We start from the raw sequence: 23930 nt of genomic DNA, 5'->3' as shown, positions 1-23930 counted from the left end.
TGCCTTTAATCCCAGCACTCAGGAGCCAGAGGCAGGCTAATTCCTGTGAGTTCGAAGCCAGCCTCGTCTACATGGTGAGTTCCAGGACAGCCAGGACTACAGAGTGAGACCATGTCAAAAAAAAAAAGGAACATGAGCTAAAGATACAAAAAGCAGTTTCACTCATGGCTTCAGATGCCAAACAAGTTTTCTAAGAGCTAGGGCAATCAATCACTCAACTTTTCTGTTTTGCCTTTCATTCAGTTTCATGCCAAGGGACTGAATGGGGCACCATTCAGATTCCTGGAGTAAGGACTGAGAACATTTGAAGGCCAGTTCAGTGGCCATTTCTTGTGTGCCTAATTCTTGAATCCTGCCCTGGCTGGGCTCTGCTGGGTGGATGAAGGACTTCTGAGGATTAGTCAAAACTCACAGAATGGAAGGCAGGTAGGGTGGGTTGCTTTGACTGATAAGAGGACTTAGTGTGAGGCACTGTTGGGATGTGTCTTCTGACAAAGCAGCTCACATGGATGCATGCCCATTCATGTGTTGTGAAAAGACGTACAAGCTTGCTTGACTTGATGGAGGATTCCAACATTACTACTTCTAATATCAGCTTCTGGAAGTCCAGGACTTGGGCCTGTCAACTTCTAGCTAGCTTTCAGGCCTTTTCTTCAAGGCTCTGTGAGCACCTGGCAGCATCTTAGAGAAAGACTTCGGTACTAAGAGCAAGTAGAGACCAAGAACTAAGGGAGTAAGTATTCTTTCTGGCCAAGAAAGTTGATTGCACACAATTGAAGAGCCAGAATAGTCTCCCCCTACTGCCAGAACTCCAGGTCAGTGTCATATGTGTTCATATGCACTTTGATATCCATGTGTGCATGTACAGGTCTGGACTCCTTTTGTATTTTAGTACCTAAGTTCCTTGCCATTCTCTTACTATCTGTATACCCCAGGGCCTTCTCTCTATCAAACTGAAGACAGGTGGATTGTCATCTGCCTCCTGCCTTCCCAACTGAGTAGAAAAGCCTAGTGTGGCTGGGCAGTGGTGGCACATGCCTTTAATCCCAGCACTTGGGAGGCAGAGGCAGGCAGATCTCTGTGAGTTCGAGGCCACCCTAGTTTACAGAGTGATTTCCAGGACAGGCTCCAAAGCTACACAGAGAAACCCTGTCTGGGGGGGAAAAAAAAGCCTAGTGTGGTTATACATACCTGTAATTGTACTTGGCAGAGGCAGAAAGATTGCCTCAAGTTTGAAGCCAGCCTGGATTGTGTAAGGAATGAAGCCCTATGAATGAGACCCTATCTCAAAACTTGTAATACAAAACATCACAAATTGACCGATGAGAAGGTCTTGCCCTCTGGCTTAGAGTTGGTGGGGGTGGAGCAAATCCCCTTTATCCCTAGATAAAAGAGGCAATAGGAGTTGCTCCCAAGCTGTCTCAGAGTATAGGTCCCTACAGGTGCAAGATGCAAGGGAAAAGTGACAAAAAGAGTCTCTTCCGGCAGCAGGAAGTGGTAACTACCTATGGGGAAATGAGGCTAGTTCTTTCCTTTGGTGCTGAGTAGAAAGAGAACAGTAGCTGAACACCCTCCTCCCCCCTCGGGGCCCAGAAGGAACACAGGCCTGCAGTTCTCTGGGGGAACTTCCCATCAGCTGTTGAGGCTCCCTTAGGCCTCAGGGCTGTGACTCTGAGAAGGAGGGTGGCATCTGATGTCCAGGGAGGCTGGGGGGAGGGAGGCCGTCTAGGGGCAGTCTTGGGCCTGGAGCAGCTATGGCGCCAATGTCCACTAGTATTGAGGGCCAGTGGGCACAGGGGTGTGGTCTGACTTTGGGGACCACAGATAGCTTTCTGCAGATGGTGAGGAACAGCAGCAGGTGGTCCCAGGCATGTTGGGGCTCTCTTGCATTGGCTGCTTGATGCTGAATCTTAGGGTTCAAGGTGAGCTAAGTAGAGGAGCAGAACAAGACAGCCTGCCTCAAGAGCTGTGTGCTGGGAAGGGGCGCCGTAAGAGACCCACCCAAGCAGCAAGCAGCGCTTGGTCCTGGCCGCCCCGCCCCTCCGGGGGACCGTGCTGGGGGCGGGGCGAGGCGAGGCGGGGCAGGGCGGAGCTGTCGTACTGTGCTGGCCTTGGCGCCCCTGGTCCCTGTGCTCCGCGGTCTCGCCTTGGCCGCCGCGTGGGAGCATCGGGACTCGAAGGCGGGATCAGCCCTCGACCATGGCGGCGCACGGGAAGCTGCGGAGGGAGCGGGTTGAGTATGAGTCACAAGTCAAAGGTGAGAGGGCGCTTCAGGCCTGGTTTACTGAGTGTCCACTGCTGAACCTCTGATATCCCCGGAACGGGGTGGAGGAGGGAGCCCAGGCCCAGCTTCTTGGAGCCTTTTGGCCTCAACTGTCTGCCCATGCCCTCCCTCCAGCCTCTGTACTTAACTTGGCTTGCCTGCTGCTCACTCAGGCAGCAATGACTCTGGTAGCCTGAGGGAAGGGCAGACTGAGAGGGTGGCTTTCTAGCTGGATGTAATGGGCCACCTTGACTTTGCTGGTGGCCTGACACCTCACTCTTAACACCACTAGAATCCATGAAGCCTTAGCACCTTCGCCTCCCTTTGGCACTTAAATAGCTTGCGGATTAGGGTTGTTGGCCCTGGGTCAGGTTGAAAGACTGAATGTGGGTTAGAGAAATTCAACTGGACTGACTTTACAGCCTTAGGATATTAGACCTCTGGATTCTGGCAAACAGGTCAATGCAAATCACATGCAAATAAGCTGTGTAAGTTCTTAGCTGACAGCTTCATCTCTTCAGGGTGTGGTAGGTAACTCTTGCACAGGAAAGGAGCAGCAATCTAACTGCCCCTCCCCCAGTTTCTTGTTGCCTCCAGATTTCTTGACTCCCATTACCACTCTCACTGGCTCTATTTTTTTACCTATTGTGGATACAAGCTCAGAGAAGCAGTGTCACACAGCACAACAGCTCCCAAGAAGAGGAATAAAATGACCTTTGGAGTTTTCCGATCTGTAGATGAAATTCCAATGTTCTTATTTGGTGCAAGCAACTTATACCAAAGTGTGTCTTAGTCATGTGTTGCTGCTATAGTGGTGAGCATAGCTGCCTTTGAAAGTTTGACCCAGTCCTCATCTTGGTGTCCAGAGCCAATGTGAGTGACTGCAGAGGGTGAGCCAGCAGGTGGAGACAAAGATCCCATCCTACTTCCTCAAAATATTGAGAAGCAGCTGGGAGGTTATGGGGGCATGCCTTATAATCCCGGCACTCTGGGAGACAAAGGCAAGCAGATCTCTGAGTTCAGGGCTAGCCTGGTCTAAAGAGTGAGTTCCAGGACAGCCAGGGCTACAGAGAAACCCTGTATCACAAAAACAACAAACAGGGGGCTAGAGAGATGGCTCAGAGGTTAAACTTTTCCAGAGGTCCTGAGTTCAATTCCCAGCAACAACATGGTGAACCATCTGTAATGAGATCTGGCGCCCTCTTCTGTATACATAATAAATAAATAAATCTTTAAGTAAAAACAACAAACAATTGTTGTGAAGCCCAAGGACCTTAAAAAGTCTTCAATCACTTCAATCAGCAAACACAGGCCAGTTAGTTCTCACCAAGAAACTGGAGTTTGGCACAAGACTGTCTTTAAGATAGCCCTTGCTCATTCAGGGTGTCTAGCTTTTGTGGCTTTTATTTCTCATGGCCCTCCCTCAAAAAAAAGGTCTTCCGACTATGCTGGAACAGGGGCACTGTCTTCACACTTTAAATTCTGAAAGGTCAGCATAGTCGTGGTTTGGAGGCCATCTATTCTACTCCACTGGTCAGCAGAAGTGAGAGTGAATGCCTGGCTCACAGGAAGTGCTGGAGGGGCCTGGATCCCAGTTTTGCAATGCAAATATGCAGGATTTCTCACTCCTTTTTGTCAGAAGTTCTTTTGTTTGTTTGTTTGGGTAGGTGGGACTGGAGCTTGGTTTGTAGCTCAGGTTAGTCTTGAACTCATTATTTTACTCAAGCTGGTCTGTAACTTGCAGCATCCTCTGCCTCAACCTTCCAGGGCTGGGATGACAAGCCTGTGCCACCACACCCAGCTGCCAGATCTTTTTTTTTTAATACATCTGTTTTGCTCTGGGAATACTTTATTGTTTAAAAGAGAAGCAGTCCTTGGTGGTTCATAGGCCTGAGGAGAGAAAGATTGCACACAGTTGTTTTCATGTATGATGATAACTACTGCAAAGGACAGCCAAGGTGCCAAGAGCACATCGGGGCTAGACAAGGGCCAGAGCTAGTTTGGCAGAGATCTCTTTGAGCTAAGATCTGAAAGCTCTGCCATGGCACAACCTGGAGACTTGGGGCAGCAGTTTCCTGCCTTCTGTGGACCTCAGATGCAACTGGCATGCAATCTATAGCTTTGTGACACTGGCTGGTGTGCATGTTCAGACCAGAAATGCTATTGCTACTGGTGGAAAGCCCATACAATACTGTGGTCTGCTGGTGCACTTAGCATTGTGCAGCTATAATAGGTCCCTCCTTGGTAGCACATCCTTTTTGGAGGGCAGGGCAACCTACAAGGAAGGGCATGCTGGGGACTTTTGAGACCCTGCTTGGAATGATCTTAAATTGCCATTCTTCAAAACCTATTAGTCTCATTTAATGGAGACTCCCCTAATTGAAGTCAGCAGCATTAACAGTTATCCTAATGAGTGGCTGGCTGGCATACACCACTTCAGCCACAGGAGGCTGGTGACAGTGACACTTGGTATTGTGGGCTTTGCTTTGGCTTCAGTGTTGGGGTTTTGCGTGCGCACACGTGCACACACACACACACACACACACACACACACACACACGCGCACACACACGCGCGCGCGCGCTTCCTTCTGCCTGACTTGTCCCCATGGTGGAAATTTAGCAATTCCAGTGACCAGGTTAAGAAGCCCGCCCCAAGAGAGTCCAGTGTGTAGGGTAGAAGGCTGATGAGTAGGCTGTGCAGGCAGTTGAATCTGGAGTACCTGGACTCAGGAAAAGAAGTAAGTCCCACCATAGAGTGGAGTCTGAGAGCAGGCAGGGGACATACTGAGAAAGGAAATTAGAAGGGGAGATGGGGAGGTCTGGGTAGGAGATACCTAAGGAGGCCTTTTATCTCATAGCCCTAGGAAAGTCACTGTCAAGACAAAAGTCCACCCATTCTGATCTCTTCACAGTGGATTTCTATTGAACAGCTATCTCTGGAGCTTGCCTTTCAGACTGGCTCCCAGTACCCACTATCTTTTCCTTAGACAAGTGTAGTAGCTGCCCCTTGGGCTCTACACAGTAGCCAGGGGGACCCTGAAAATGAAATGAGTCCACAGGGCTCTACCCCCTGGCTTGCCTTTCCCTGGGCATTCAGTTTGAATCCTGGACCCCAAGCTTTTGGTCATCTGCTCCCCTCCCCTCCTTCCAGATTCCTCCCCCTTGCTTTCTGTTTGTTTGTTTGAGACAGGGTTTCTCTGTTGTAACAGCTCTGGCTGTCCTAGAACTAGCTCTGTAGATAAGGCTGGTCTCAAACTCATAAAGATCTGCCTGGCTCTGGCTCCCCCTTGCTTTTTGTATACTCTTTTAAGGCAGTGTCTCCTTTAGCCCAGGTAAGCCTCAAAGATGTAGCCAAAGATGATCTTGAATTTTGGATATTCTTGCTTGTACTTTTTGAGTATTGGTATTACAGATGTGCACCACCACACTTGGCCTGTGTATACGTCTTATAAGTACCAATCATTGCTCCTGATCATTCTACCATGGCTCTTTTCCCAATCTACCATGGCTCTTTTCCCATGCTATCTGTCCCCCACTATGGTTCCAGCTTCAGCAGAGCAGGCACTGTGTCTAGAATATGCCTAGAATGAAATAGATGCGAAGTCACCATTCTACTAAATGAAGAAATCAATTAATGTTCTGCTCTGAGGATATGGCTGAAGACCTATCTGTGGACATCCTGCTTTCTAGAAGCCAAGACAGTGTGTCTTTGTGCTTGATACATGGGTTGTGGTGCTCATCTGGGTCTTTGGTCTGGGGATGTGAGGCATAATGTTGCTAGCAGCTTGCAAGACAGGCAGCTTTTGCTTGAGATATGGGTGAGGGAAGAAGTATTGCTAAATCAAGCCAGAGATAAGATGTCAAAAGGCCTGTGGTGGTGTGGGGCCCTCAGCTATGACTCCCCTGTAGGATAGAGGGAAAAACTCTGGGGTGGGTAACTGCCAGTAGAACACAACAAATAGAAAACTTAGGCCAGCTCCTCTGTCCCTTCACATATCAAACTTGGCCATGACCCTTACTATGGGACCAGTTTAATCTGGCCTGAAGTCCTTAAAGGCTTGACAGAGTGCCACAGCAGTCCCACCCCTGAACAGCTTCTTGTGTCTGTTTAGAAGCCAGAGCACTGAGTTTTCTGCCTCAGGACCCTTCCCAAGTGCACAGGGGCTGCTGAGCCTGGGTACCTTGCTTCAGGACACACTTCTTCTGCACTTAGTTCCAGTTTTTAGCTCAGTCAGGTGTCAAGGAACCTTTGGTGTGGACAGGATGGTTGTCTGTCTGTCTGTATGTCTGTCTGTCTGTCTGTCTTTGCCTCCCTTACCTCTTACTGGCCTGGTTGGCTCAAGCCGTACATGTCGGCCAGACCTGAACCGAGGTCCCCTTACAGAGATGCGCTCACAGTTGAGTGAGCAGCTCCGTTGCCTGGAGCTTCAGGGAGAGCTGCGGCGAGATTTGCTGCAGGAGCTAGCTGAGTTCATGCGGCGCCGGGCAGAGGTGGAGCTGGAGTACTCTCGGGGCCTGGACAAGTTGGCTGAACGCTTTGCCAGCCGCAGTGGTCGCCTGGGGGGCAGCAGCCGGGAGCAGCAAAGCTTCCGGTAGGTATCACACTGGCAGCAGTGCCTTGCAGGGCCTAAGACCTAGGCTCCCTGGTCTGAGTATTCCTCTGCTACAGGAAGGAGCCGACTCTCCTGTCACCCTTGCACTGCTGGTCTGTGTTGCTGGAGCACACAAGGCAGCAGAGTCGAGAAAGTGCCGCCCTCAGCGAGGTGCTGGCTGGGCCCCTGGCTCAGCGCCTGAGTCATATTGCTGAGGATGTGGGACGCATAGTCAAAAAGGTAGGGTCACACAAGTTGTGGAGGGCCTCAGGATCTAACATAGCCCATGGGGATCTATCTGGAGGTACTATGGTTAAGAGGCATGGGGGACCAGGTGGAAGTTGCAGCTCAAGGTTGGCTTGTACCAATCTCAGGTGGGATGGGTTGTCACAGGATGGTGGGAGGCTATGGTCACACATACCTCTTCATCTCTAGAGTAAGGACCTGGTGCAGCAGCTGCAGGATGAGCTCCTGGAGGTGGTCTCAGAACTCCAGACAGTAAGCAGGACCCACTGTGTGCTAATCAGGGGGAAGCAGGAACAGTCCCATGCCATCACATCTCCCATTGAGGCTCAAGAGAATGGGTGCTCAGGGATGACCTGAGTCTGGGGTGGGGTGGGGGCAGGAACAGCAGGCATGAACCTCTATGCTCTGGGGACAGAGTGGTTAGATGACAACATACTTAGGTGAAATGGCCCAACACTAAGATCTAAATCCCAGGGGCACTGAGGGGTACTGTTCCTGGTCATGACCTTCAGCAGGGCTGCCTTTCCTGGACTTTCCTGCAGACCAAGAAGACATATCATGTGTACTACTTGGAGAGCATGAATGCTGAGACCAAACTCCGGGAAGCTGAGCGGCAGGAGGAGAAGCGGTCAGGCCGGAATGCCCTGCCCGCCAGCACTGCTGCCTCTGCCAGCACCACTGCTGTTACCACCACTGAGACAGGCCCCCTCCGAAAGAGCTCTCTCAAGAAAGGAGGGCGGCTAGTGGAGAAGGTGGGCCTAGAAAGCTATGGGCCCCCTCTCTGTCCAGCTCTGATGGCTCTGGCCTTTGTCCAGGGGGCATTTCTTTCTATAAGCTCTTGGCTGTCCCTGTGGCAAAAGTGTGGGGGAAGAACCATAGGCCTCAAGCAAGATTTTTTTTCTTCCTGGTCAGACCTGATAGCAGCTCTGGGATGTAGAAAGACAATGCTACAGAGATTTCAACAGACTTGAAAGATAGGGAAAGACACAGTGTCGTGAAAGATTGATTCTATCACATTATGCTCCGAGCATGTTGTCCCACAGCCGTGCTAGAGTGCAGAGCTGTAGTACGCTAAGCCTGGATGACTTTTTCCTAGCTAGCTTTTAGGAGTTTTTAGGAGCACAAGAACTCAGGATGAGTGAGACTGGATGCCATTTCGGAAGAAGCATTCGAGGGGACCCCATGGAAAGAATGGAGAGGCTCCAAGCTAAATGGGGCTGAGAGCAATGGCTTTTGTTTTGTGCCAACCCCATGTGGAGCCTAAGTGGCTTTCTCATAATTTTCCTAGTTCATACCTCTGTCACAGGGTCTGAATATGAATGCCTTTTATTTAGCCATCTGTTTCTATGTGACCTACTTCCACTTCTTTGGAGAATGACAGTGAGGCATGTTGGGGACTCAAACCAAGGCAAGGACGGGGTTAAGGGGGTCAGCCCTTGCTAAGAGATCAAAAGTATCCAGTTAAGAGCTAGGGAGTCAAGACAGGTTCTGGGAGCTGAGAGGAGACTCTGTTCACAGTAGCACTGAGCACTGAGGATGCACCAAGGGTTGGTGTGTGGCAGCATAAAGAAGTTCATGTCAAGTTAAGTATGAGGGACTGTGGCACATTGGCATGCTTGTTGGTAGAGGGAATGTGATCTCCACATGGGTGACCCTGGTGTGCTTTGGTGTCTTGAGCAGCGTCAGGCCAAGTTCTTGGAGCATAAACTTAAGTGCACTAAGGCCCGAAACGAGTACCTGCTCAGCCTGGCCAGTGTCAATGCTGCCGTCAGCAACTACTACTTGCATGATATCTTGGACCTCATGGATGTAAGTCCTGTGTGGGCAGGCAAGTGGACCATGGTATTGGAGCTTAAATGCTTGGAACCGTTGGCTTTAGCTCCAGACCCACAACAGTGTCTGCTTGCTTCTTCCCAGTGCTGTGACACAGGTTTCCACTTGGCCCTGGGACAGACCCTCCGGAGCTACACAGCTGCTGAGAACCGCACCCAAGCCTCCCAGATGCAGGGATTGGGCAGCCTGGAAGAGGCTCTGGAGGCCCTAGATCCTCCAGGGGACAAGGCCAAGGTGCTTGAGGTTCATGCCAGGGCCTTCTGTCCCGATATACACGATCTACACTTTGACTACCAGCCCCATGAAGGTGATGAGGTGAGGGTTAGTTTATTCCTGCTACCCTTAAAGCCCAAGCATGATTTCAAAGGGCTTCACATTCTATGGACTTCATGCTAATGTGGGTCAGTCACATAATTTACACTTTGCTAAAACAAAACAAACAAGAAATTCCAGGATGCTGAAGGTCCTTATTTCTCAGCTCTTTAATCCATGGCCTCTGGCCCATTAGAACAGTTTGCTGTGGCAGTTCACTTAGGGGGCTGCCTTCAAACACAGTGCAACCACAGTAGTCCAGATGGCTGTCCATACACTATACGTTGAAAACTCTTTGTAGCCATATATGGTAGTGCATGCCAGTCATCCTAGCACTGGGGAAATGAAGGCAAAAGGATTACCCTAAATTTAAGGCTAGCCTGGGCTACATAATGAAGCCCACAGCTTGGGCTTCAGTGTAAAAACCTGTCAACAAACAGACAACCAGACAACACCACCAACAGATTTCATAATAGCATGCAGAATAATTTCTTCTTTCCTTCCTTCGTTGTTTTTTTTAAAGATGTATTTATTTATTATGTATGCATGTTATATGTATACAGTGTTCTGTCTGTCAGTATGCCTTCAGGCCAGAGAGGGCACCAGATCTCATTACAGGTGGTTGTGAGCCACCATGTGGTTGCTGGGAATTGAACTCAGGACCTCTGGAAGAACAGTCAAGCGCTCTTAACCTCTGAGCTATCCCTCCAGCTCCCTGTTTTGTTTTGTTTTGTTTTGTTTTAAAGATTTATTTATTATGTATACAGTGTTCTTTCTGCAGGCCAGAAGAGGGCACCAGATCTCATTATAGATGGTTGTGAGCCACCATGTGGTTGCTGGGAATTGAACTCAGGACCTCAGGAAGAACAGACAGTGCTCTTAACTGCTGAGCCATCTCTCCAGCCCCCAAGACAGGGTTTCTTTATGTAACAGCCCTGGCTGTCCTGGAACTTGCTTTGTAGACCAGGCTGGCCTCGAACTCAAAGATCCGCCTGCCTCTGCTTCCCCAGCACTGGGGTTAAAGGCATGCACCACCACCACCTGGCATATGGCATCATTTCTTTCTTTCTTTCTTTCTTTCTTTCTTTCTTTCTTTCTTTCTTTCTTTCTTTCTTTCCCTTTCTTTCTTTCTTTCTTTCTTTCTTTCTTTCTTTCCCTTTCTTTCTTTCTTTCTTTCTTTCTTTCTTTCTTTCTTTCCCTTTCTTTCTTTCTTTCTTTCTTTCTTTCTTTCTTTCTTTCTTTCTCTTTCCTTCCTTCCTTCCTTCCTTCCTTCCCCCCCTCTCTTTCTCTCTCTCTTTCTTTCTTTCTGTTTTTGGTTTTTCAAGACAGGGTTTCTCTGTCTATCCCTGGCTGTCCTGGAACTTGCTCTGTAGACCAGGCTGGCCTTGAACTCGCAGAGATCTGCCTGCCTCTGCCTCCTGACTACTGAGATTAAAGGTGTGCGCCACCACATCAGGCATACAGCATCATTTCTAACTAGACATCTGTCCTCATCTCATAAACTTTCAAGGTAGTCTTTCTCTTCTGACATAAAATTCTATAATGCTCTGCTTTGAGGATCCATTTTCCTTCTTGGTATTAGACAATAAGTGTGCCTGTCTGCTTGAGTTTTTTGGATTCTTTGGATATTCTCTTCCTCCTCCTCCTCTCTTTCTCTATCCCTTCTTCTCTCCCCTCCTCCTGCCTTGTACTTGGATCTCACAAGTTGATCGATTCTCTAATTTCCTCTGTTTTCTCTTTCCTCTTTCCCATCTCAATTAAAAGAGATTTCTTTGGAATCTCTTCCATCTCTTTGCTGAATTAAAAACAAATTTACTGCCAGTGCAGTGGTGGCCCACGCCTTTAATCCCAGCACTGGGAGGCGGAGGCAGGCAGATCTTTGAGTGTGAGGCCAGCATAGTCTACTGAGTGAGTTCTAGAGCAGCCAGAGCTGTTACACAGAGAAACCCTGTCCTGAAGACCCAAAATAAATAAATAAATAAGCAAGTAAATAAATAAATAAATAGGTGTGTGTGTGTGTGTGTGTGTGTGTGTGTGTGTGTGTGTGTGTGTGCATCTGCATACAGGTACCTACAGAAGTCAGAAGAGAGCATTGGATCTCTTGGAGCTGGAGTTACAAGTGGTTATGAGCTGCCTGATATGTGTACTGGGAACCAAACTCTGTTCCTCTGCAAAAGGAATAAGCACTTTTAACCACTGAGCCATCTCTTCAGCTCCCACTATGTCTACTTTTAAATAGATAATTATTTTTTTAAAGATTTCTTTAATTATGTGTAAGTATGTGTGTGAATATATATACCACCTGTGTGTGGGTGCCTGTGGAGGCCAGAGAGAGTTTTGGATAACCTGAGCTAGAGTTACAGATGGTTGTGACCCACCTAACATGGGTGCTGGAACTCAGGTCCTTGGGGTGAACAGCAAGTGCTCTTAACTGCTGAGCCATCTTTCCAACCTAATAGATCACATTTTTTAATTGATAAAAGATAAAATTTATTATTTCTGATATTTTCAAGTTCAAAGTTCAGTGATGTTAAGTGCATTTACATTGCCATGTGACTATCACCCTATTTCTAGACTTCTTATTTTCTTACACAGAATTTGTCACCGTTAAATATTTAGGTCTCCATTGCTCTCCTTCCAGCTTCTAGAACCCACTATTCTGCTGTCTCTGTGAACTTGGCTACAGCACTGACACATAAAGGTCTCTCACAGTAGTATGCTTACATAGTATTTGTCTTGTAGAGACTGGTTCATTCCATTCCTCAAGATTTATCTATCTTGCAGCCTATGTCCTTTTTTTTATGTGACTTAAATTTTTTTTTTTTTCAAGACAAGAGTTTCTCTGTATAGCTTTCCTAGAACTCACTTCGTAGCCCAGACTGGCATCGAACTCACAGAGATCCGCCTACCTCTGCTTCCCGAGTGCTGGGATTAAAGGTGTGTGTCACTACCACCTGGTGTGACTTAAATTTTATGTGTTCCTTTGTATTGGTATTTGAAATTTACTGAAGATAAAAGTTATATCCTTAACTGAGATTGTAGCTCAGTTGGCAGAGTGCTTACCTAGCATGCATGAAAAAGCCCTTGGTTTTATCCCCAGCACCCCATAAACCTGGCATGGTGGTGAATGCCTGTCATCCTAGCACTCAGGAATTGGAGGCAAGCAACAGAGATGTACCATGTTTCCTCAGGCCTATCCTTAATGCCTCGTCTGAGTTCTGTGCCCTGGCCTAGTCCCTGGTACTACCCTCTGCAGGTGGCTGAGATCCAGGTTGAGATGGAACTTCGGAATGAGATTTTGCCCAGAGCCCAAAACATCCAGAGTCGCCTGGACCAAAAGACCATCGAGACAGAAGAGGCATGGATGGCCAAGCCTGGGGTGGGGACAGGCCTTGGAGCTTTCTTCAGCTTCAGCTGCCCAGACAGTTCCTTCCTAGTTGGCAGTAGCTTTCCTTTCCTCTTCCTAAAGATGTAGGCTTCTTTCCTCCCACACTGTCCTCTACTCACTGCCCTGGCACTGTCCCCTCAGGTGAATAAGACACTGAAGGCAACACTTCAGGCTCTTCTAGAGGTGGTGGCATCAGAGGATGGGGACATACTAGACTCTTTGCAGGCCAGCCCCTCCACTGAGTCCCTCAAATCCACAAACTCAGACCCGGGCACTCGACAGACAGGCCGAAGACGGAGCCAGCAGCAGGAGACAGAGACCTTCTACATTACGGTGGGGCTGGACAGGCGGGACAAGGCCATAAAGGGCAGCAGAGGGAAAGGAGGCTAAGTTGAGGTTCAAACTAGGGACTCTTCTCTGGATTTTCCAGAAGCTGCAGGAGTATCTGAGTGGCCGGAGCATTCTTGCTAAGCTGCAGGCCAAGCATGAAAAGCTGCAGGAGGCCATACAACGAGGTGGGTCCTGCTCCAGGTACACCCTCTCTAGGGCCCAAAGCTGCCCCTGTCCTCCTCCCTCTGATCTGACCCATGCCCTCCCTGACCAGAGAGGTTGTTTGGCATGCAGGGACTAACCCAGCGTAGGTACTGACTTCTCTTCTACCCCTTGATCCTTCTACTATCCTGAGCTTTCAGTCCAAGCCTCCTCTCTCTGGGGTTAATTGAAGATCCCTAGCCTGAGAGACAGATCAATATTTTCTCCTTTCCAGGTAACAAGGAAGAGCGAAAAACATCTTGGTGAGTCCTTGATGAGGTACTGGCATATTTTAAGGGTCCCCATCTCCCTATTCTTACTGCCTTGCTCTAGCTCTACTGCCAGCACCCTCTGGCCTGGCTGGCTTAGGGATGGGAAGGCTTCTCCATGGCTTGTTCTCCTAAGAGGAAGTTCCCATTCTTTTCAGGACTCAGTGCACAGAGAGAAAATTCCACAAGAGCCACCAACCCCAACCTAGCTCCCAGTGTAACCAGAGACTCTTTGGAGGTGACCTGGAGAAGTTTATCCGGGTATTTGCTTTGCCCTACACTCCAACTCATTGGAAGCCATCCATCCCTGTCCCTTTTGGTCTTTCTCCAGCTTTGGTGGTCCAAGCAACTGCCTAATCCCAGTGCTGTCTAGTCCCAACCTTCCTGGGTGGACCTCAACTGCCTCTTCCTATGCAGGCCATTTGCCAATGCCACTGAGGTCTCCCTGGGCTTCCCAGTGTCCTGTACACAATTAAAGGGAACTATTTTTTTTGTTACTGTTGTTTGCTTTTTGGTTTTTGAGACAAATTCTCACTCTGTAGACCAGGCTGGCCCCAAAGTCACAGAGACCTACCTGCCTCTGCCTCCCAAGTGCTGCGACTAAAGACATGTGCCACCACCACCCAGCTTTAAAGGGAACTCTTAAACTCAGAAAACCTGGGGCTCCAAGAGCTGGGTTCAATTCCCAGTTCTCACATGGCAGCTCATAACTGTCTGTACCTCCAGTTCCAGGGGATCCGACACCTTCACACAGCCATGAATGCAGACAAAACACCAATGCACATAAAATCTTTAAAAATTAAATATATACTTGAAGAGAAAAAAAAAGAAAACCTGGGGCTGCAACATTTTTAGGGATAAGGTGGTCAGAGTTCCCCCATGATTAGGATCAGCACAAGATGCTTATAGGCCATACTTCTAGCCTGTATGGCCTTGACAATTCTAAATAGCAAAAAAAGGAACGCAGTGGAGATCTGAAAGAGCCAGGTGTGGCAGTGCAGCCTGTAATCCTAGCACTTAATGGTTGGAGGCAGGAGGATCAGGAGATCAAGGCTAGCCTCAGCTACATAGCAAGTTTTAGGTCAACCTGGGATTAATGAGGTGCTGTCTCAGACAGAAGGGGGAAACTAAAAGTATCATTTGCGCTTGTGCCATTATGTACCGAGAGTATTCCTAAGAAGCAGATCGAAGTTTTGCAGTGTGTTGACTGGAAGTCAACATCTGGATTTTGATTGCCTTATTACAGTTGCAAATAAAAGGTAAAGTTATAGCACTAGCCAATAAGTTTCTTCATAGAGATTCCAATAAACTACACTATAACACTATTAGGAGAAAAATGATAGAATGACCAGAGGACTTGCTGTGTCCTAGTGAAATAAATGTGTTCTTTGTCCCCAGAGCTCAGGCCAACCTGTGCCCGCTGTGGTGAAGAGCTGTATCCATTTCATTAACCTCAATGGTAAGTGTAGCCTATTTTCTGCCACCTGGCACTGGGTATTTGTGAGAGAAGGGATTCTGCCTGTCAGCTCCTTGTCTTCCATAGGCCTGCAGCATGAAGGCATCTTCCGGGTATCAGGTGCCCAGGCCCGGATTTCTGAGATCCGAGATGCCTTTGAAAGAGGTGAGGATCAATGGATAAATGTGGCAGTGGCTTCAGTAGGCACAGGTAACCTCGTTTTACCATGTTACCCTCCACAGGGGAGGATCCTCTGGTGGAAGGTTGTACTGCTCATGACCTAGACTCTGTGGCTGGGGTACTGAAGCTGTACTTCCGGAGCCTGGAGCCCCCACTCTTCCCCTTGGACATGTTTAACGAGCTGCTGGCTTCAGCAGGTGAGGCCCAAGGCCAGCTGGGTAGGAGGACCACCCACTAATACTAGTGGCTACAACTTTACTCAGTCTGCTATCTTGGGCTGCCTTGACCACAGAACTGGAGGCTGTGGGTGAGCGGGTGGAGCCTGTGAGCCATCTGCTGTCCAGACTGCCCAGACCTGTGCTAGTAGTCCTGCGATATCTTTTCACCTTCCTCAACCAGTGAGTACTTCTGGGGAGCCAGTTGGCTGTTGGGGGTTGAGGGGTCACTAGTGCTGTAGCTCCCTGCCTATGACCTGCGTATTTCTCCAGCCTGACCCAGTACAGCGATGAGAACATGATGGACTCCTACAACCTGGCTGTATGCTTCGGGCCTACACTGTTGCCTGTGCCTGCTGGGCAGGATCCTGTAGCCTTGCAGGGCAGGGTGAACCAGCTGGTGCAGACTCTTATCCTTCAACCAGCTCGAGTTTTCCCTCCCCTGGCTATGTTGCCAGGCCCTGTCTATGAGAAGTGCATGGCACCACCTTCTGCCAGCTGCCTGGGGTATGCTTTGGGGGCTTCTTGGGGGAAAGGGAATTTAGTGGAGGAAAGCCTGCCTTACTCTACTTGAAACATCAGGGATGGCCAGTTGGAGAACCTTGTTGGGGAGCTGGAGTTGGAAGCTGGGACCACAGCTCAGGAGGATGGTGAGGAGGGATTAAGCAGGGAAGCTCTACCCCATCCTTTACCTGTGTACCTACTCTACCCTCAGCCTGACCCTCTTTTCCTGACAGACCAGGAAGGAGTTGTGGAGGCTGTGGCCTGCTTTGCCTATACTGGCCGGACAGCCCAGGAGCTGACATTCCAGCGAGGGGATGTGCTACGGCTGTATGCTCGGGCATCAAGTGACTGGTGGCGAGGGGAGCATGCTGGTGTGCAGGGACTCATTCCCCATAAGTACATCACACTGCCTGAGGGGTGAGTGAGCTGTAGCCCTGGGGAGGGTCCCATTGTATCTGCCTTGGATCTTCTGGCCTGTGATGTTCATGGTTGCTTTTTAGCCCATTCTGAGCATAAAGTCTCCAGGCCTTCTTTCTGGAAGTAGCCACTGTCATTCTGACATGCTTAAATAGGACTTGTTCTAACCAAGGTTGCTGCCCTCCCCAACCCTAAAACAGAGTCTGTAGGCCTGGGTTGTACCCAAGAACAACTATTCCCAACTCCTTTGATCGAGGAGGGGACATTGACCTCCAAGCTCCAGCCAGGAAGGAGTCCAAAGCAAACCAGTCTTTTCCCTTCCCAGGGATGAGAAGCAGACAACTGGTCTGCAGGCCACGGCAGAATCTGTGAGCCATCCAGAGGGCTTCCTGACCTTGGAGTTTACCAATCGGTGAGCTAGGAGAAGACAGGCCTTTGGAAAGACCCCTCAGCCCATGTGTGCTGTTAGAAATATCAAACACTATGGGTCAAGAGGCTACTTGCACTGTTAAGCTTGAGGATGTGGACTCAGGCTTTGGCCACATGTGATTGGGGGAGTTGTTGCATAAAGGACACTAAGTGTGGACAGAACAGAGTCATCCTTATTTGTGGCAGGGAGAGGTTCCAGAGGAATTTGGGGACCATGGAGGCTTACCTCTTTCCTTGGTCATACCTAAAAGATGGGCACTGCCAGCTTAGGTCAAAGATTTCCCAGGGCCATTGCCAATCTTCCTATCTATGCCTTGTAGGATGGAAATAGGCACCCCACCTGAGGCTGTGAGCCCCTCTGGGCACAGACGACACTGTTTGGTCCCCACCTCCCCTGAGCAACATGTGGAGATGGATAAGGTAAGAGCCAAGACTGACTATGGGACCAGGAAGGGGTGCCTCTTCTACATGGTCTCTGACCTCCCCAAGGTGAGGCTCATTATTATTGTCCTTGGTCCCCGTCCAGGGGCACCAGGTGCCAGCAAGTCAACTCACAATCTAGGGAGGGGCATAGGGACAAGGGGGAAGAGATGGGGTGGGTGGACAGGGATAGGAGCACAGAAGCAGAGATGAGCTAGAGAAAGGCCAGATTGTGTAGGTTGGTGTGGGCTCCAGGCTCCAGGATGGACTTCGCAGCTTAGTTGCTTAGCAAGCCAGGGAGAGGGAAAGGACAGATGGAAATGGAAGCGACAGCTGACGGGAAGCAAAATAGTCTCAGAACAAGACTCTGAGGAGTGCCATAACTTGGGGAGTCCCCTTTATACAGTGGATCCTTTGAGCCCCTATGAACTAAGCAGGGAATCCTTGAAGACAGTTGCTAAGTCTTAGGAAGAGTATCCCCGCTCCTAGGCCTAGGGAGCCTAGGAAAGGCTGGTAAACACACAGGAACTAAAGCCTGGCAGCTGGGAGACCCAGGGGAAGACACTGACCCAGGAATCCCCAGCATGTTGACAGCCCCAGAGACCATGGATGGAAGCTGTGATGTCAGCCAGAGAAAGAGTAGGGGTGAGAACAGGGGGGACCCAGGCTTCAGAGGGGACTCCTCTTCAGAGCCAGACCAAGAAGTTACTGTCTCACAAGGAACACTGAAAGTGATTGGAAGAAGATAGCTGGAATGGAGTCGGGGAGGTGGCCTGGAGGCTCAAGCAGTCTCTCCCATGTCCCCTGGAGAAGAGAGCCTGGCTGCGGCTGCAATGTGGTAACCAAGGCCTCAGTTTGGGGAAACTCACTGTGCCCTCCATTTTTCCTTTCTGCTAGGCTGTGGCCCAGAACATGGACTCTGTGTTTAAGGAGCTCCTGGGAAAAGCTGCTGTCCGCCAGGGACATGGGCTATTATCTACAGCCCCCCGCAGTCTAGGAACCCGAAATCTGAAGCCCCTGGCCTGCAGCAGCTTCGGCAAAAACAAAGTTTTCTCCCGGGGACCTGGGGCTCCAGTTTCCCCCTCAGTCTCCCATCCCCAGGGTCCAGACTCAACTCGCAAGCCACTCTGAGGCAGCTTACCTCCAGCAGTCACCAGACCACCATTCCTCCTAGGTCTGTTGTCTCTCCACAACCCTGCTCTAGGCCACTTTGAAGGCTAGAGATAAGCCCCTCTGTGTTTTGGCTGGGAAATCTTGGGCTGTGGCTGTGGAAGGTGGAAGTTGCAGCAATTCATAAAGACCCATGCACTAGTTGTTGTTGTAATAACCTACACTCTGCTTTGGGGGACTGAACAGGTCAGGTGCAGTACAGCTCTCAGAGCCTACATTGCTAGAGGCCAGATGCCAAGATAGAAGGTTGAACAGCTTTAGCAGCTTCTCTTGGGAAAGAGGGTCTTCTGACATGGAGCTGCCTGTTGTCATTTAGGGACCTGCTCACAAAAGTGCAATTTGGGTTGCTCATATCACAGGTTTCCGACCATGTGTATATCTATAGTTGTGGGGGTCCTTGTCTTTATTCCAGCCTCTGTACCCACTATTTACCTGGTCTGAGGAAACCTTTTCCATGTGGAAAGTGAAGTACAACTTTTATTAGGAAGATAGGCAGAAGGAAGGAATGACAGGAAGTTCTACTAGCCCCATCCTGGTCCTTCCTTCAGCTCCTTGGGACTCCTCTTCACCCGCAGGGTACTTGCCAGGGTAAGAAGCACAAGCACCTCTGTTACCTGTTCCCCTCCCAGATCTTGAGGCCTCTGCTCCAGTTGCTTCCCATGTCTGGCACAAAGGAGCCAACTTAAGGGTTTCCTTGCAGTCCTGGAACATTCCTTCTTGCATACCTGGGGACAATGAGACCTAGGGAGGACCAAGAATGGCCAAGGTACCGCTCTCTTGGTGCCCCCAGGGCCAACTCCAGACAGTCAGGTGAGCTACAGGGAGCCTTTGGATGGAAAGAGCCCAGTGGATGCTCAGAAGGGTGTATCCTTGGTCAGAGAGGAGCTGGCTGTGGCACAAGACTCATCTTGAGGTCCCAGGCTGGGTGTGATATGCCTCTGAGCACAGCAAAGCAGGCTACGTAGCTCTGAGGAGACGCTGCTACTGAAGGAAGCATAGATCCAGGGGTTGGTACAGCTGTTAAGGCTAGCCAGCAGCATGAGCAGCACAAAGGGAGGTCCTACAAAGGAGACAAGAGTCCAGGTTGGAGCTCAGGGTGTCCCTTGCTCACAATAGCAAGCCATGGGGGCACCACATGTGAACCCACTAGTAGGGTATAAAGGTAGCAAGTGGAGTACTTGAATGTGTATGGCCAAGCCCTTACCTCCCTCACCCCCAGCCTTAGCCACACCCACACCCACTTTCCAGTGGAGCCTCTGGGTCCCACGCTGCCCACAGCTGCACAAGGAAGAAGGGTGCCCAGCACAGCACGTAGACAATCACAATCACCAGTGTCATCCTCACAGTCTTGGCCATGGCTGCTGAAACATGGGCTCCCTCGGTGGGACTGCCTGTCCGGTGCCCTCTGCGGCGCCTCCCTGCTCTCTCAGATGGCCCTGGCACCAGACTGGCATGAATCTCTCGGAAGATAAGAACCTGGCAGGCAGCAATGCCCAGGGCAGGTGCTATAAACACCATCAAGGCAATCCAGGTGACATAGGCACGAAGGCCCCAGGGCTCTGCAAATCGGGCCCAGCAATCAAACACTCCACTGCCATTTCCCACATCTCGTTGAGCAAAAATGAAGAGCTGAGGCAGGCTGAGAAGGAGTGAGAAGGTCCAGGCCACCAGCACTGGCCGGTTCCAGCGAGCCCCACCTCCATGGCGATATGCCAGCATAGGGCGGCAGATGGCACGGTGGCGGTCTAGCGTCATGGCCAGGATCATATAAGAGGAGGCATACATGCCCACCATCTGCAGGTACTTGACAGCCCGACACAGGGCATCAGGACCATGGAAGCGGTCAGTGGCATCCCAGGCCAGCTGGGGCAGCACTTGAAACAGAGCCACAGCCAGGTCAGCTAGGCACAAATGACTGATGAAGACATGCATGGGTGCCCAGCGTCCACGCCGGCCCCGTCGTATTAGGGCTCCCAGCACCAAGCCATTGCTCAAGGCCACAGCCACAAAGACGGTAGAAAGGAGGGCCAGTTCAGCCCGGACTAGCAGTGGGTCTCGGTCATCCAGTAGCTCCTCCTGGCTGCTGTTGCTGGGAGAGCTAGGGGGCGAAAGAGGCCCAGGCACAGCTAGGCAAGGGTGAGAGGAACAAGGGACAAATTAGTGAGGTGCTGTGTATGCTCCCTAGAATGAGGAAGTTCCAATGCTAGGGATGGTGGCCTGTGCATCTGGTATCTTGAACCCCTTGTTGGTCTTACTGCCCATTTCCTGGCTCCCAGCAGAAGGGACTTCTAAGGAAGTGTGTGGTTTGGAAGGCAGGTAGTGCCTGCCCTTCAAACCCTCCTGACAGCCTACCCACTCACAAGAAGGGAAAGAGGTTTTAGAAAAAGGGCCTTCTTGGCTTCATCAGACCCACCTAGCCCACCTGGCTCATCCAAGCAAGGGGTAGCAGAAACCCAGTGGCTGTAACCTTACCAGATATGGTGGACACGAGGAGCATGGTGGGGTTGGCTGCACACCTGTCACAGGGGCCAACTCAGCCTCCACTCCAGGTGCCAGCCCCACTGTCCAGGGTCACTGTACAGGACAGAGGTGCCAGGAGGCAGGTACCTCTCTGAAGGTGCGTTCACAGGATGGAGGTCCAGGCTGTATTTAGGCCTGGGCAGGAAATATAAAGAACAGTCAGACAGAACAACACACAAAACCCAGGTTCCATCCAGGCAGTTCACAAGAGCCTGTGGTGATTAGGCATCAGAGGTAAACACTAAGATCCCCCTGCCCAAATAGCAGCTTGGGTAGAACCATCATTGGAGGGCTAAGGACTGGACAAGAGAAACCAAGTGTGCTTCTCAGAGCCCTTTTACAGCCCCCTTACCTGCTTCAGCTCCTGGGCTTCTGGGCAGCTGAGCAGCAGCGTGAAGGTGGCCCAGTGCTCAGACTGCTCTCCATTGTCGGCCCCGCCCCAACCCAGCCTCATGCAATGACCTGAACAGGAGACTTCCCCCTCCTCTCCCTCACCCGCCTCCCCTAGCCTCCCGCCTCCCCTGGCCTCCTTCCTCCATCTACCAGGAAGTAAGTTCCTGGCCTCCAATTTCCCTTTCTGCCCCAGGCTTCTTAGGTCAGTTCCCAGGACCACCCCTCTCAAGCCCAGTCCCCATCTTGGTTCAGCAGCAACCTCCATCCTGCCTGCCCCTACCCCACAGGTCCATCTTTCTAGAACATCTGGTATGGCAGTGCCGTGAGAAACTATTTAGTGCAGTACCTTATCTACTAAGTGGGAAACTGAGGCTGGAGATGGCTGGAGCTGACCCAGAATCACTACTTTTTCATGGCAAATCCTTCCCTTCCCTACCCAAGCCAGGTGCCGCCTTTTGTTTCATCTCCTGGTGCCTAAGGGCTAAAAGCCTGGGGATAGGAGAACCTCTAAGGATCGTTCAAGCCCTCCTCCTCAGCTGAGTTAGCTGCCCAGAGCTGAGGGACAGAAAAGGGTAAGCCAGGGCTAAATGTGCCCGTGTGTGATCCAGCTTCCTCCCCAGGGGCCTGAAGGAGCACCCATCCTCTTCCTCATGCCCCACCTGCAACCACCTGTCCCAGGAGGAAGGCCTTTCAGACTGATCTCCAGTATACTTACCCATTTCTCTCTCTCTTCATACACACACCCTCAAATACATGCTTCACACAGCATGAAGACTCATACATTTGCGCACAAACAGCAGGCTCAGGGATCCAAGTTCCCATGTCAAAGAACCCAAGGAGAGAACTTAGGGACACAGATGGTTAGGGACTTCTCTCACCCACATACCCGACACCTGTAACTCACCAGCTCCCCCTCCTTCTATGGCTTCCTGTCTGTTCAAGTTAGCTTGGTTTAGTCCCAGGCTGTTGCCTGCTCATCCACCCAAGGCCAAGCTTTTTTTTGCCTGTTTCTGGGTTTTCTTCCCTTGACCTACAAGGCTGGCAACCAAAACAGCACTAGCGTGAACCAGGTCCAGGCCCAGGGACCTTGCCAATGGTCAAGGTTTCCTCCAGTCTGGTGGGGCTCTAGCACCTCCTTGCCCCTTGAGGTAGAGGAGACATGGGGTGGATGCATTCCTAAGAGACAGAGATGCACACCCCACCCCCATTCCTTGTTCGTACATGCTATGCAGTTCAGACCTCCACATTCCACACATACTACACAGAGACACACATCATCCAATACACACATATATACACTATCACACACATATATATTGAATGTTTATCATGCTTTTGGGATCCTTTGGGTTTTGCTGTTTTGAGACAGGATCTTCTGGTAAGCCTGGAGTTCCCTAAGTAAATTAGGTGGGCCTGAAACTTGCATGGAGCCTCTGTCCTCTGATTCCTAGGTGCAGATTATAGACATACAGTACCATGCTTTGCTTGTTTGTTCCTTTGTTTTTTGAGACAGGGTTGCTCTAGGTAGATCAGGCTGTCCTGGAACTTACTATGTAGACCAGACTGACTTCAAACTCACAGAGATCCACCTGCCTCTGTCTCCCAAGTGCTGGGATTACAGGCATGTGCCACCATGCTTTACATATTTTTGTTGTTCATTTGTTTGCTTTTTATTTTTTGAGATAGAGTCTCTCTACATAGATCTGGCTGTCTTGAACTCAGAGATCCATCTGTGTTTGTCTTCTGAGTGTGGGAATTAAAGATGTGCACTACCATGCCATGCTTCACTGTAGATTTCTTTTAAAATTTATTTTATTACATTTATTTATGTGAGGGTGGGGGTGTATACCACAGTGTGTATAGGTCAGAGGAAAATTTGTGGGAGTCATTTTTCTCCTTCCACCATATGAGTCCTGGGAATCAAACTCAGGTTACAAGGTTTGGTGATAGGCATCTTTACCCACTAAGCCATCTTGCCAGCCCATCATTATTACTCTTTAATTCACGTTAATGTTAAATTAAGTTGAATTCTTTAATTCAACTTCACAGTGGAGAGATATCCACGTCCTTTGTGCTTTATTGGTGTTTGTTGATGTTGCTGAATTTTTCATTTGCACTAAAGAAAAGTGGTTTATCCTGCTTGGAGATGTAGTGCCCTCTAAATATCAGATTAATTTGCTTGGTAATACTGTTCAAATCTATATTCTAACATTTTTTCTTTCTTATTTGATCAGTTCCTGAAAAACACATGTTATAGTGTCAAACTGTGTTGGGAGATTTATTTCTAGAGCCCTTTAGAGGAACATTTTTTGCTTCATGTATTTGAGAGATTTGGTATTGCCTTATTATTTGTCCCTTTTCAGTGTCCCTTTTACTTCTGGTAACACTCTTTATGCTGAATTCTACTTTATCTGGTGTTTGCAAAGCCACACCAGCTTTCTTGTGCTCCATGCTTGCTTGGTATATCTTTTTCCATACTTTGACTTTCAGCATGTATTTATGCTTAAAAGTGCTTCTTGGAAATACCATATAGCTACTTTGTTTAAGGTTGACACTCTCTGCCTTTTAACTGGTGTGTGGCAGATTGTGGCTTTCCAAGGTAGCCCCAACAATATCTCCATCCCACATGTTCTCCTGGAGCCTTGCCACCTCCCATCAAGAGGTGAAATTTAACACTCCCCGTACAATCCAAGTAGGGTTGCATGTTGCATGTGATTAAGATAATCAGCTAAAAGTGCCCCTTGCTTTCTGAGGCTGGGTCAGAAAATTCGAGGCATGTGGCTTCTGCCT

General features: G+C 49.7%; 2 protein-coding genes across 7 annotated transcripts; one reads left to right on the top strand and one right to left on the bottom strand.

Moving 5' to 3' along the window:
- The first annotated feature begins 2087 nt into the window (after positions 1-2087).
- Arhgap4 (Rho GTPase activating protein 4) lies at positions 2088-18368 on the top strand. Of its 6 annotated transcripts, none has more exons than XM_036175135.1 (22): positions 2088-2257; positions 6650-6857; positions 6935-7097; positions 7293-7355; positions 7646-7855; positions 8784-8912; positions 9021-9251; positions 12505-12627; positions 12778-12969; positions 13067-13151; positions 13403-13430; positions 13595-13697; positions 14835-14895; positions 14980-15057; positions 15135-15269; positions 15365-15470; positions 15561-15794; positions 15870-15937; positions 16025-16208; positions 16534-16620; positions 16958-17057; positions 17955-18368. In XM_036175135.1, the coding sequence occupies exons 1-22, from the start codon at positions 2200-2202 to the stop codon at positions 18186-18188; spliced, it is 2880 nt and encodes a 959-aa protein (XP_036031028.1). In that variant the 5' UTR covers positions 2088-2199; the 3' UTR covers positions 18189-18368. The 6 variants fall into 6 exon arrangements, with proteins under 6 accessions (XP_036031028.1, XP_036031029.1, XP_036031026.1 ...); XM_036175136.1 differs by having other exon boundaries at positions 2089-2257; positions 12505-12606; XM_036175133.1 differs by lacking the exon at positions 2088-2257 and having other exon boundaries at positions 5515-6857; positions 12505-12606.
- A 153-nt stretch (positions 18369-18521) lies between these two features.
- Avpr2 (arginine vasopressin receptor 2) lies at positions 18522-21201 on the bottom strand. The gene is made up of 5 exons (XM_036175578.1): positions 21100-21201; positions 20835-20959; positions 20700-20743; positions 19469-20353; positions 18522-19287 (listed from the first exon to the last, which is right to left on the bottom strand). The coding sequence occupies exons 1-5, from the start codon at positions 21199-21201 to the stop codon at positions 19082-19084; spliced, it is 1362 nt and encodes a 453-aa protein (XP_036031471.1). The 3' UTR covers positions 18522-19081.
- Between the last annotated feature and the right edge of the window lie 2729 nt (positions 21202-23930).

The sequence above is a fragment of the Onychomys torridus genome, chromosome X (assembly GCF_903995425.1).
Source record: "Onychomys torridus chromosome X, mOncTor1.1, whole genome shotgun sequence".
NCBI classification, from domain to species: domain Eukaryota; kingdom Metazoa; phylum Chordata; class Mammalia; order Rodentia; family Cricetidae; genus Onychomys; species Onychomys torridus.
Note: the sequence above shows the minus strand (reverse complement) of the source record. Positions and strands in the feature narration are given on the sequence as shown.

Excerpts from the sequence above, each read along its gene's own strand:
- Avpr2 (XM_036175578.1), bottom strand. The coding sequence starts at position 21,201 with ATGAGGCTGGGTTGGGGCGGGGCCGACAATGGAGAGCAGTCTGAGCAC. Across the intron at positions 20,960-21,099 it reads AAGCCCAGGAGCTGAAGCAG|GCTCTTGTGAACTGCCTGGA; the intron begins GTAAGGGGGCTG and ends TAATCACCACAG. Across the intron at positions 20,354-20,699 it reads CCTCGTGTCCACCATATCTG|CTGTGCCTGGGCCTCTTTCG; the intron begins GTAAGGTTACAG and ends ACCCTTGCCTAG.
- Arhgap4 (XM_036175132.1), top strand. The coding sequence starts at position 6,529 with ATGGTTGTCTGTCTGTCTGTATGTCTGTCTGTCTGTCTGTCTTTGCCT. Across the intron at positions 12,628-12,777 it reads CATGGATGGCCAAGCCTGGG|GTGAATAAGACACTGAAGGC; the intron begins GTGGGGACAGGC and ends CTGTCCCCTCAG. Across the intron at positions 13,152-13,402 it reads GCAGGAGGCCATACAACGAG|GTAACAAGGAAGAGCGAAAA; the intron begins GTGGGTCCTGCT and ends TCTCCTTTCCAG.